At 39.8% G+C, this 12,968-nt stretch overlaps 2 protein-coding genes across 6 annotated transcripts in view; both read left to right on the top strand.

Annotated features, from left to right (window-relative positions):
* LOC107836893 (histone acetyltransferase KAT6B-like) overlaps positions 1 to 12,968 on the top strand; it is a 151,485-nt gene that overhangs the window by 78,039 nt on the left and 60,478 nt on the right. The window lies entirely within an intron of this gene.
* Positions 1 to 12,968, top strand: part of adkb (adenosine kinase b) — a 163,622-nt gene that overhangs the window by 103,601 nt on the left and 47,053 nt on the right. For 4 of the 5 annotated variants that reach the window (XR_001662864.1, XM_007558355.2, XM_007558354.2 and 1 more), the window contains one exon: positions 4,475 to 4,645. The exons of the other annotated variant lie outside the window; for it this stretch is intronic. Coding sequence is in view for 3 of the 4 variants with exons in the window: in XM_007558355.2 (XP_007558417.1) it covers positions 4,475 to 4,645 (171 nt within the window). In the remaining variant the exon portion in view is untranslated. The remainder of the gene's footprint in view (positions 1 to 4,474; positions 4,646 to 12,968) is intronic. 5 annotated transcript variants of the gene reach the window in all.

Here is a 12,968-nt window from a genome sequence, read left to right as displayed (position 1 = left end):
ATTCAGTGCAGTGGTGTCTTAATTTTTTCTCCAGAGCTTTCTGAAAGATGATCATGCTGGACTTTCAAAATAAGGCCAATACATATTCCACAAATATTTCATATTTCAAAAAGTACATCATTGGAGGATTGAGCCTAACACAACTAACGGAATGAAACCCACGGTGGAAGTAGGAAAAACTTATTATGAAAGAGGCGTTTCATATCAGTCGATATCGATAATTATTGGTTCGTTCATTGTTTTAAATATCTGAAATACTCCCAAACTGGTTGGTATGACCTTTCCTGTTTTATCCACAGTTTTTACTCCATGTTTTATTTTTGTTTTTAAGCAGTAATGAGGCACAATGACGAAACATTAAACTTCTAGTGTAAGTTAATCAGCAGGTTGCTGCTAGGCAACCAAAGAGTGAGTCAGTTGATGCCACCAACCTTGTTTAGCTCGCTGTGACAGCTTGATTAGCTAAATCTACCAGAATGCTGTGCAGATCTGGATTGGAGCTCAGTGAATATTCTGCAGATTCGATATCCCATATTCTACCAGATGTATTATCTATGAATATTAATCATGTGTCTGTGGCAGAGGACTGTTTAACCTGCGAATTGCTCATGTTGTGTGTTTGTAAAAAAAACAAAAAAAAAAACAGCCCAAATCATGATTCTGCCACCACTGTGCTTGACTGTGATTGAAGAAAAATTGTTCATGTTAAATATGCATATAAAAATGCATTTACATGCATAAAAGGTCTGCTAACCATGTGAACCTGCTAAAAGGTTCACAAGAACCGTTGAGCTAAAAGTGTTTTCTAGTGATGTTAATTAAATAGATTTTAAAGGCACAACATGTGCCTTTAAAATCCCCACTTGTGCCTAATTTAGCCACAAGCTGCATGGCAGACAGACATATAAGAGGTAAGATATAAGTTTACAATCCCCGTATGAACACATTGAGCAACTGCTACTAATTCCAATAATGATGATTTATCTAACACAGAAAGACTCTGGGAATTAGGAGCTCAAATATTTCATTTCCCTGCTCTAAATTAGCCCTTCCACATCAAACAGTGTAATTTTATTCACTCCTAGTTTAGAAATAATGATAACCCCTCACTGAGACGTTTATTTGTAGTTGCGTAAATAAAACCGTAAAAGATCCAGGGATTTTATTTAATTTAGGAAAAAATTGTAGTGGAGATAATTACTCTTTTCACCGAGGCGGTGATGGTTTAAATTTGCTCTATCATTCCTGAGTAATAAAAGGTGTCAAAACCGTCATGACACTCCCACTTATCCCAGCTGATTTAAATAGACTTGGAAAAAAAAAGAAAAGAAAAGGGAAAAAAAAAAAAAGAGGCTTCTTTTTTCATGACCACCTCCACTGCTGGTGCAAATGAAAATGCCCTTCCCAAAATAGATCATTTTTACCCTTCAGATGTCCACTTTTATTTTAAGCCTGGCGACACCATGCCATCCATCACACTCAGCCTTTCAGATGTGAGCAACCCTGGGGAAAACGCTGATACTATGCCGGGGAAGTGTGATAGCATGCTGCAGCCGGGCTGCTGGCTTCTCTACGGTTAGATTACCGCTAATTTAATCTCAGAGTAGCATTTAAATGTTCTTTCTCCGAGTGAAGTGGAAGTTGTTCCTCTCTTTATTGTAAACATTGAAAATGGATGCTCTCCCTTTCCAGCTCTCCCCTCAAATTACTACTCGACATGGCCAGATATCACTCTGCATTGTCGTCTGCCTGGAAAAATGCACATCTGGATGCTTTACTGAGTGTTTTTGGCTGGGTGGGAATTATACAAAGTGTACCCAGCACTTTGATCATCTTGACCTGGAAATGTGATAGTCCCTCAACTTCACAGGCCTCCCTGACACCTAGGAAACTGGAGCTGGTAGTCTTGACACACGATCTGCACCACAGTACTAAAGACTAAACTTCTCCTGTTTCCTACTGGTGGTAATTTTGCACGGCTCAGACTTGTTTTTTTTTTTTTTTTTTCCCCACAAGCCAGTTGAGTTTAATTTGTTTCAAGTCTGGTCTGTATTTTGCATTCATGAATAGAAGAGGAACCACTTGTGTTTTTGCACTTTACGTTTTATAAACCCCAACTATACTTTTGAGGTCCATAAAAAAACTAACAATGTCAGGATTAGGGACGTTTCTGTCTTGCGTGGCTTCTTGCTTTTTTTTTTTTCAAAATTGTAAAGATTATGGTTTGTTTCATATGTGTTTGTGTTTATCTGAGCAGTTTGAGGTCATTCCCATTGGAGAATGGTTTTGCAGAGTGTGCACACAGACAGGCCTTAGGGGTGTTAACAAGGAGAAAGTATTCCATTTTTTCGTTGCAGCTGCAAATTAAGTCTTGAAAAAGTATTGGACTTTTCCACATTTTGTTGTGTTGCAACCACAAACTTTCATCTGTTCTATTGGGATTTTGTGTTGTAGAGTAACACAAAGTAGCACGTAATTATAAACCGGGAGGAAGTGATACATTATACAAGTTTTTTTTTTTTTTTTTTTTTTACAAGTGATATTCTGAAGAAATGTATTGCAAACATTTGTACTTTCTAAAACCTCCATTAGCTTATGTCTCTATCAACTTTGCACATCTAGAGGCTAAAAGTGTTTGATCATATTTCTATTAAAATGTATGTCCAACACTTTTTCAATTGGATTTAGATTTGTACAAATCGGCACATGAATATCCTTTGATCTCACAACTGAGAATAAATTGTGCATCAACTCTTTTCACCTATTTGTTGCACTTGATTTTATTTAGGGTTGTATGAGTGAAAGGGGGCTGATAGTAAAGTCACACCACTTTTTAAATTTTAATTTGTAGAACAATTGAAAACCCACAAATAGTCATGTGTGCATACCCTGCAAACGTTGACTCGGCGTTTTTGGAACATAAAATATGGGGGGGGGAAAGAAGTTATGATGCCTCAGTAATTGTGCAAGGCATTGAGTTTCTTCCTAAATAACTTCAGAGTTTACCGTCCTTAGCAATCCAATGCCATGTCAGTCCTTCTTGGGACAGAGGCGGCGTAAAGCTGTTGCACTGCTTTTAAAGTTCACCACCCTTTCAGAACTGCCCCATCAAGTCCTCAGCCTTTGATCAGTGTTAACGTAACGGCTAACCCTGACAGTTTATTTTCTGCTTTTGTCCAAAAAAGACCATTTGTGTCAGGGAACAATCTCCTCTTCCTCTGGCACATTGGCACACCTCAAAAGAAAAATGTCAGGGTCAGAGACGGGCCATTAGCCCAGAGTGGGCTCTTTTTTTGTGCTCCCAGAACCCATTGAAAACACCTTTTTTAGTCTTCAACAGATGATACCGTGACACAGCGACGACGGGCTTGACCTGAACCTTGACTTACAGACGTTAAAAAAAAAACAAAAAAAGGAAACACTGAAGCCTTGGGGAGGAATGAACGAATGACACGTTGAATGCCTCATAAAGAACCAACCTGCTTTGCATGGCTACATTGTGATACCTTGTATGTTAAATTAACGACGCAGTCACCCTCTATTCATGGGTATTATACCCTTCTTTTTCACCGAGGTCGCTCCTCTGTTGGTGCAAATGTCATAGCGCTTTAATGAGAGCTCCACTGTACCCCATAATAGGAGCTTCTCAGGCAGATTAAATGTATCACTGTGCTGAAAACTTTCCTTTCCTCTCCTCCGCCCCTTTGGCCCTATTGTGACACCGTGGTTTTACAGAGCAGCTTGTTGCTGAAAAACAAGGTTAAGAAAGATCGGTATCAAAGGAGGAGTGTTTTTGTGTGGCTTGCGGGAGAGTCTCGCTTCAGGTTTCCACCTGAAACACAAAGGTGTTTTCTTACCTGATTTGTATTCATTCACACAATGAGTGGGCCTGCCTCTCTTGTTTCCAAGTAAGGAGAGTCCAGACGAGACTTTTGTTTGCCCTATCATTGGATACGTGCTTGTTGCTTCCTCCAGTACGAACCTTGGAGTCCAGCCACATGGCTTTGTCGTGGATGGATTTTTTTTTTTTTTCCTGCTCTTTTTCCTCTTCTTTGTTGTTTTGTTTATGTGCTAAAAAGCTCTTTCAAATCTGTATTTGAGCACTGCTGTTGATTTTTCCGTCTTCAGGATCCGGTATTGTGGCAGTAATATAAAGCTACGTCAGCCAAGCAACTGCAAACAGAATCCAAACACCAGCAGTTTTGTCATTTCAGTTCATAGCAACCTGCTACTGTTCAGTCTGTATAATGCTGATCTGCATCCTGACACAGTTTATATCCACTATATACATTCTGGAAAAATCTAGAATATTATTTCTCAATTTTCCCAGGCTGGATAAGTATTTATGTCTCCATACTTGCCCCATTCGTATTCAAGCCATCCATACAAAATTTGGATGTGAAATATGCATATGATTTTGTGCTCTGAAAACGCTAAAGTAACCCTTACTGACTTCTGACTTCTTCCGTTGTAGGGGTTTTTCCTGACCGTTTCTCCAGAGTCGATCCTTAAGGTGGCAAAGCATGCTTCAGAAAACAACAAAATCTTCTGCATGAACCTCTCCGCACCGTTCATCAGCCAATTCTTTAAAGAACCCCTGATGAAGGTGATGGCATACGTTGACATCTTGTTTGGCAACGAAACGGTGAGTGAACAAAAATAAATAAATAATACATTTAATGCCTCTTTAGGATGTGCAGCAATTAATTTAACCTTATCATTACCGTCAGTAAAACTCAGAATGTAAGCGTACTTAAAAATGTGTTAATGCAAATCTATATAAGAAGCTTTTATTTTGTAAAACCATGTTTTTTAAAGCTGTTGTGCATCTCTGTTTTGGTAGCTACATTAGTCCCCTCAGCACACACTAAATCAGATTCATAATTTATGGATCTATGTTTCACCACTTATTGCTTTTATAAATAAAATGAAAGCAAAATAATTAAATCAAATAATTAGAATTATTTTTTTTTTGCAAAAAAATAAAATAAAATCTCAATATCAATGTGAAAATAATTGTTTTCTACAAAGAAATGTCAATTAAAAGCATACAAAGTGAATTCAATATTGCCTCTTTGGCTGCAATCGCAGCGCTGAGTTTTTGTGACACGTCTGGCCACTGCAGTTTTTGTCCATTCTTCCCTCCAAAACTGCTCAAGCTCTGTAAGGTCGCTCTTTGATCGGGCGCAAGCTGATCTTTTCAAGCCCAAGCACAAATTTTGATAGGATCGAGATCTGGGCTTTTATTTTGAATTTTTTTAAAAATAAGCTCAGAATTGCAATGCTCACCTAAAAATGTCTAAGAAGTAAATCTTGATTGATTGATTTTTTTTCTTGTATAAATGTATAAATATCGTATAATGGAGACCCATTTCTCTTTGCCATTCTTCAGAATGAGAAAGACAAGAGAACATGACGTTTAGCTAAGGTGTTGACACCTATTAGACCTCCAGTTGCCTCACAACAATAGCCGAGGCTGAATTGCTCCAGGTTTTTCTTGCTTAATTTCTTACCATTATTTCTGTTTCACATCTGTAATACTTATTTGATGCCTTCTTGGGTTTGACTTTTCGTGGTTAAAGTGAAAGCATCTCAACAATTGCTGAAGGTATTGCTGTAGAATATTTTGAACAAACGCTCACATCCTTGACAGAATGCATAATAGCGACTCGGTGACCCTCATGACTTTCCAGGTTGACATTTTTTGATCTCGATAATTCTTTACAACCACATATCTTTCAGCATAAAGGCTACCGTTGTTAAAGTTCAAAGAGAGCTGGGCCAACCCTTAAAGGTGACATGAAACCACTGCAAACACCAAAGCTGCTCACTTCCCTTCAAGAAAAATAAGTCTTAGAAAATGTTATTTTTTTTAACATACACCAAGTGTATAGGTTTATAAATAATAGCTCTGTGCAGTGTAGGTTCACACAGAAAGATGTCCAGCACTTCCTCTTTTTGATCCATCAGTTGCAAGAATGCATGGCTTTCACAATGCTTTGACCTCTTCACAGACTGACACTAGAAGGGTTTGTGTCCTTTTTTTTTGTGTCGTAGCAGTTTCACATTGTGCTGCTGAGGTAACAGCTGATTAAGCCTGTGTCTAAACAACCAAATCTGGTACTGAGAAAAGGCACGGTTTAGTTGTATAAAGTTCCAATGCAATAGTAGAGCGTAAATATGTGGAGAACAGAAGGTTTGTTTTGTTTGTCCACAAGCATGTTTTTCTCATGTGGATTGAAAAAAGGGCTTTTCCAAACACATAGCTTTTAACTTTTGTACTTTAAGCTAAATTCATCCAGAAAGTCAAAACGCATCGACTACAGTATTTCATATACTCCATGCAAGGATGGGGCGTATCCATTTTCTCCTCCTCAAAGTATACTGTAAGAGTTGGAGTTTCCACCTGCCTAAAAAGTTATGTGATATTGTCCCACAGTTGCATGTTTGTCATGCCATTTTAGGGAACAAATTTCATCATGTTAAATCAAATCAAACACTGATTATTTTTGCTGTTATCCCATCACAATAAAGTGATTTAAACATATATAAGCCATGGCTCACAAGACTATTCATTTCCATCACAATGACATTGGAAAATTAAAATGATCCCGTCAAAAATCTGAGTAAAGTTTCTAACTGAGGACCCGATCCGAAGAAGGAACCAGAGGAGTGCTTTCAGTTACTCTGGTAAGCTCTGCTTTTGCTAATTTGTCAGTATGTGTCCTCTAACTCCAGTTTTTATGGTAGGAGAATGTCTGAAATTCATATTTTAGGGTTCTAGCTTAATCAGCTTCTTGAATTATCATGAAAGGTTGCTAGGAACCCTTTTCTATGTTGGGTTTGGCTTAAAGGGATAGATACTCTCATATCTGTGGTAGAGAAATCTTAAAAGATTGAAGGCTTACAACTACATAACCATTTCAAAGAGATTCACACTCAATATATTTTTCTATATATCTGTGGGATAAAATGGAATAATGACGGATATTAAATGTTGACACTTCCAAAAGAAAGTGTGGGCTTCTACACAGATTGCCGTTTGTTGAGGCTGTGGACCCCTCACAGCTGATTGCCAGTCTTCTAAAAGTCCACCGGGTGTAGAGGAAACGTTTGGATTTTGTAACATGTTTTATTTGGAGATAGTTCATTTTTGTGTTTTTCCAGGTTTCGCAGTTGTTTGGAAATGATCTTGTGGGACTGACAACCAGTTGATGAGGCAGATTGGTGCAACCACCAGCTCTAGGCGATGTAATTTTCTCATTGTTGAGGCAACAACAGCATGCTTAAGGGTGACACATGAGCGTTTTCGGTCTCGGTTGTTTTAAATGGCTAAAATCGGCGAAATTTACACAGGGATCCTCATGAGAAATGTGCCACAATTTGAAGCAAATTACAGACTGGCCTCGCCATCTGTATATGTTTTGTATACATTTTGTACACTCTGGTTCACCAACATGCTTCTGTGTAAAATCGCAAACGTTTACGTCTCCTACCACTCACTATTTACTCATAGAAATGACCCAGACATGTCGTTATTCCAAATAATCGGGGTTTTTTTTGTTTTGTTTTTTGGGGGGCCGATGAATTAAAATTATTTGACTTACAAATCATACAATCAAGGAAGTTGCTCTAGTGACCTTACATGTGGAAGGAAAATGTCTTTTGCAGTGGTTTTCTTCATTTAATGATCATACATGCATACACAGGTTCATATCTTTGTTATCAATATCGTTTTTATTGAAAATTATGAACTCTTTACAGCTTCCTTTCATACCAAAGCTGGATTATGTTCACAGATGTTTGCACCTCTTCCTATGTGGTGCAATGTCACAAAATGCATTGTGGGTAACGAATGATATCGCCTGTTTTCGAGCTGTTAAAAATGCACTTACTTTGCTAGATGAAGTTGCATTCTGATTTTGCAAGACAGAATTCACTTTAATAAAGAATCTTGAGGCTTTTTAATATCTGGTACCATGAGATTACATCCCTAGTTACCACCTAATGTGATTTTCTGCAGAATGAGTTTAGGATCCACTTCAAAGCTGCTGTAAAACTGCACTGCAGGTTTTAAAAAACAAAAAAATTTATACAGAATGAGTCAACCCATTAGCTATACCAGACGAAGCTTAAATACTTCTAAAATTCGTCTATTTGTATTTTTAAAAGCAGAGTATTGGACCCAGCCGGCAGCATTTAAGGCTCTTTGATTTAAAGCTTTCCGCATTAGGCTAACATCTCCTCTCACTTTGTTTAAATCAAAACTCTGTATCCATTGTTTGATTTCCCTAATTGATCTCCTCCATATCCATTTAACGTCTCACTTATTACAGCCCCATAAAGAGATTAATAGAATTAGCGCAGCGATCATTCATCTCAATCTCGGCAGCATTTCCCTCCGCTTGATCTATTGATTCCTTTTCTTTTTTTCTTTTTTCACCCGCCTGGTGGAAGTGTGAAGCTGTGTTGGAGGTCAAGCTGTGGTCACAGACTGCGGCGCTGCTGGGAAGTATCCTTTAACAGGCCGGAGTGGCCTGACTCTGAGTCCCCACCTGGACCAACTGCACCTAGGCGGCGGGGGGGAAGGGTGAATGAAGGAGTGGATGTTCTTTAGGCTGAACTCGCCTCCCTGCTGCTAAAGCTACTAAACAGAGCCCAGCCTTCAGGTTCGGGATGAGGTCCCCAGAACAGGACAGAGTTGGAAGAAACTGCTCAGCATTGGAGGATTTATTGCTCCTGCTGACTTCAGCTTTTTTCCTTCTTTTCTTTCCGCAGCCGACATAAAGCTTTCCTTTTACATATGCACCTCTCTCTCTCTCTCTCTCTCCCTCTCTCTCTCTCTCTCTCTCTCTCTGTGTTGCTCCCTAAATTGCTGGGAGGAACATTTCTGTCTCCTAAACTGCAGTGTACATTTTTACAAGTGGTATGTATTTTTCAGTTGGGTGGTACTGTAACTTTCTGCTCACACCTCCAGTTATTGCACTTTAATGACTCTGGATAATTGCATCTTATATTTGTTGAAGGAGATTATCTCTTTGGGACTCTGTCAGGGCTTGTACGTAAGGTTAAGACAGGACTCAGTGGGGAACAGAGCAGATATTCACTCCGAAGCAGCGAGGTCTTCAAGGCTCAGTGTAAGACTAATGCCTGTCCGGTGTGTTTTGACTCCTTTTAGCCCCCTTCCCTCCCCTCGTGCCCTCCCATATCTCGCCTCCTCACGTTGGCAGCTGGGAGGAGGGAAACGGGGAATGACTGCTCATACAGTCGAGCCCCAGACCTCCCATTGTGCACAGGCCAGACAAGGTTGGCGGTCATGCAGTGGTGCGTGATGAGTGACAGGCAACAGGGCTGCCTCGCCCACGCTCGGCCCCCCTCCGGCCCGCCCGGCCGTCCTTTCACCCCGACTTCCACCCCCCGACGTGATGGATAAGCCTCAGCCCCGCAATGCTTCCATAACAAGTCAATGACAGTCAGCATCATGCAGTCTGACTCCTGTTGCCTCCCAGAATGTGCCATAAGGGAAGGCTAATGTGTCTGCTTGTCTCTGCCTTCCTCTCCCACACTCACTGAGTCACGATCCAGAGCTACCCTCAAAGGGGGCGGGAGAGGGGGGGGGATCTGCTTAAAGCAGCTATAAGAGCTCATATTCCGAAAGTGACTGGCGTTAGACTTGAGCAGGATAGTTTTTGAGAATCGATTGCTACTTTTTTTTTTTTTTTTTTTTTTTTGTCAAGGCTGGAAACTTGTTTCATCCAGATCATAATTCTCTTTCTGCTTGCTTAAAATTCCAAAACAGCCATGCAACACCACAGACTTCAGAAAACATCAATAGCTTTTTTTTTTTTTTTTTTTGCCTACTCCTGAAGTGGAAATGTGTCTGTGTTTCTGCCCTGAGTAATTCTGCTATAACTCGATCCTGCTGGTACTTGTTTAAAACCTGGCATCGGCGTGGCCTGCCTGGCCCTATCGGCAGCCCTGTGCTTATATAACAGTCTCCCATCCATCCTGTAATTACTGCCTTTTTGGGGCATAGTGTAGTGTCTGTTCCTTCGCCGTTGGAAGGGGCGGCGGGGGGGTGGAGGGGCTGGGATCCAGAGCGACGCCGTTTCTGTGTTGTCGGGGCTTCTGAGACGGAGCCGACAGAGGCGCGCAGACATCAGAGGCTACTTCACTTAATTGGCAAACATGTCGCGTGATAACCTGGGAACAGCGCAGGCCTAATTGAGTCCTCCTGTGCCGTCGTCCTCCTCCTCACTACCTGACACAAGACCCAGGGCATTACATTTCCCTTGGTTTTAATGGCCGCAGTTAATTAGGACCGAGTGAGGGAATCATTACCGCTGGAAAAACCGCATGCCAGTGGATTCGCCGATTAAAATTATCCACAATTTGCTTTTGCTGTTTGAGCATATGAGATAAACCACACAATTGGGGGGAAGGAGGATTGGATCATTACTGGTGGATTTGTATTCTGGAATTTTAGACATATTGTAAACGAATGGGATGATTAATCAGCGCGGAGTTTAATCGCCCTGACTGATGTGTGTTTTTTTCTTAAGCCAGTTCATTTGGGTTTCTCAGTAGGGATGGGGTGGGAGAAGATTCTTGCAGTGTGATAACTTTCAGTAGAAACACCACAGTTTCAGAGCATTTACACAAGAAAATGCTCTGAAACCCAAATGTCTCTGTCTTAAAGTCTCTGCCTTTAAGACAGAGACTCCCAGACAAAACTCCTTTTAAATCATACATTTCATAATTGTATTCTTAAATTACCCTCCATAAATAAAAATCTTTAGACAGAAAAAAGGAAAATAAAGGCAACCCCGCTATAAATTAAAAAAAGACATTTCCAGCAAAACACAGCCATAGATATAATTACTTATTTAAAGTAAAAAAAAAAAATCAACAGCTATCTTTTCTGCTATTAATGTAATGTGACATACTTATTCAGCTTGATCTGCCCAGACAGGTAACCACCCAGTTTTAGATCATTAAATATCTAACTAGCAATCCAAGCTCAGTGTAACAACAGCAACTCTTTAATGTGGAAAGTCAACGTTATCTACCTTTGGTTGAAAGTCAGCGATACAAGAAACTATTTAGAAAGAAAGTGTACTATTTGTATGGAAGACATATTATGTGCATTTAGTTCAAGCTGTGAAAGAGCGAGAGAGAGCAAGACATCAGTAGATAAAAGGAAGACTCAGCAGAAAACAGCTGAGTTAATTTGTTGTATTCTTTTCAGCTTTAAACTTCTATCCGGTATTGGACATGCTTGAATGCCACATATTGTCAGTCTCAGAGTTGTGATGAGAATCTACAGTGCATGTCTGATCTCTAATTGCTCTTTAAGATAAAGTTTTAATTGACCAAAACTTACATGCAAGTCAAGTTTTTACCCCCCCCCCAAAATATGCGTTCACAAAACATGATCGATACTGATCTCTATTTATTGTTGTTCTGATTTTGATTCAGTCTTACACTAATTTGGAAGTAGATTATTTCTCACAATGTTATATATTTTCTTTCCATTTTGCTCTTTATAACATACCTAGTCTAACAAACTTTGTTAGCCAGGCTCTATCAGTCAGCCAGAATTAGGCTGCTTAACAATTATGACACTTGTAGCCTCCCCAACTATAACTTTTAAATAGTTTTGCCTTAATTAGAGGGACGTGGGCAGTTTTTGACTGTCTGTGCAGTTTATTGTAAGCAGGTTTAAAGCGTAGTCGCCTTGTTTCAGCCACCTGACACAAACACTCAGCAGCAGGTGGAGGAGGGGAAGCAACTGTGCTTCTCTGTGCCTCATGAAACAAGACAAAACAGGAGAAAGCTTTGGCTTATTCAGACACTTTCTCATGCATCACATTAAAAGGTCTTAAATCTGTATGTATACTTTGACAAAAGTTTGTTCAAACTGAAAATGACCCTAGATCAGTTCGTGCTTGTTTCTCAGTGCAGGTTTTTCTTGTGGAAATGGCTTAAAAACCTTCTTTCTCAATAAAACAGCTCTAGAAAGGAGTAGCTTCTTTTTTGTTTTTTTTTTTGCCCTGGAGCTAATACCCAACAACCTCTTCTGTGCCATTAACATTTATATACCACCCCCATACATGGAGCTCCACATGTGTCCCATTGCTGCCCAATGCATTCTGCAGCTCCACGCTCAGAGGGAGGGGATTTATATGGGTTCCGGCCCCATCTTCCAAATGAGAGACAGTCATTGTAATTGAATACGCAATAGGTGAGCCATTTAACAAAAGTGGAAATGGCATTCAACTATGTATTAATGTGCTTTGCCGAGGCAAAAAAGGGAGCCATCATCATTTCAGTGTTCAAGCTGTTTTAAAAGAGCATTTAGCCTGCCATCTCTCCAGGCCATGAGAGCAAAAATGACACAGATTTCTTTCTTCTCTCTTCTTTGTGTGAATGTTCTTCACCTAATATTTTCTGTGTTTGTCGTGCCTTTTCTTTTCCACCCATCCCTCAGCAACTGACTGTAATCTAGGTGAAGGGATACAAGCAGCCCTACAGAAGGTTATTGTCATGAAAAAACCCCTCTGGCCTTCTGGCTCTCAGCCCCATTTTTCTCTTTTCTCCTCCTGCATCCAGTGTGTGTATTTATGCGTGAGGGCAGAAGATGTGAACAAGTATGGGTATGATATATATATATATATATATAAGTTACACAAAAGGTACACGTCCCTTATCACCTACTTTTTGGAGACTTTAAGCTCCTACTATCTGGAAAGAAGTTCAGTCAAAGAACAACAGATGGAAGAAAAAAAACCTCTTATTACTCAGGCCATTATTTTTGTTAAATTTAAAATCTGATTGGACATGTTTGCGTTGTTATTTCAGTCTGTTTTTACAGATATTTGGAGTATTCTTCACTGTGTGTATGTCTTAGAGTGATTGTGTTAGTGTCATTTTCGTGTTTTTAACCTAGCCAATACGGGAAAAAAAAA

Source organism: Poecilia formosa, unplaced genomic scaffold (genome assembly GCF_000485575.1).
Source record: "Poecilia formosa unplaced genomic scaffold, Poecilia_formosa-5.1.2 Scaffold95, whole genome shotgun sequence".
NCBI lineage: Eukaryota > Metazoa > Chordata > Actinopteri > Cyprinodontiformes > Poeciliidae > Poecilia > Poecilia formosa.
This window is presented reverse-complemented; position numbering and strand designations above follow the sequence as displayed.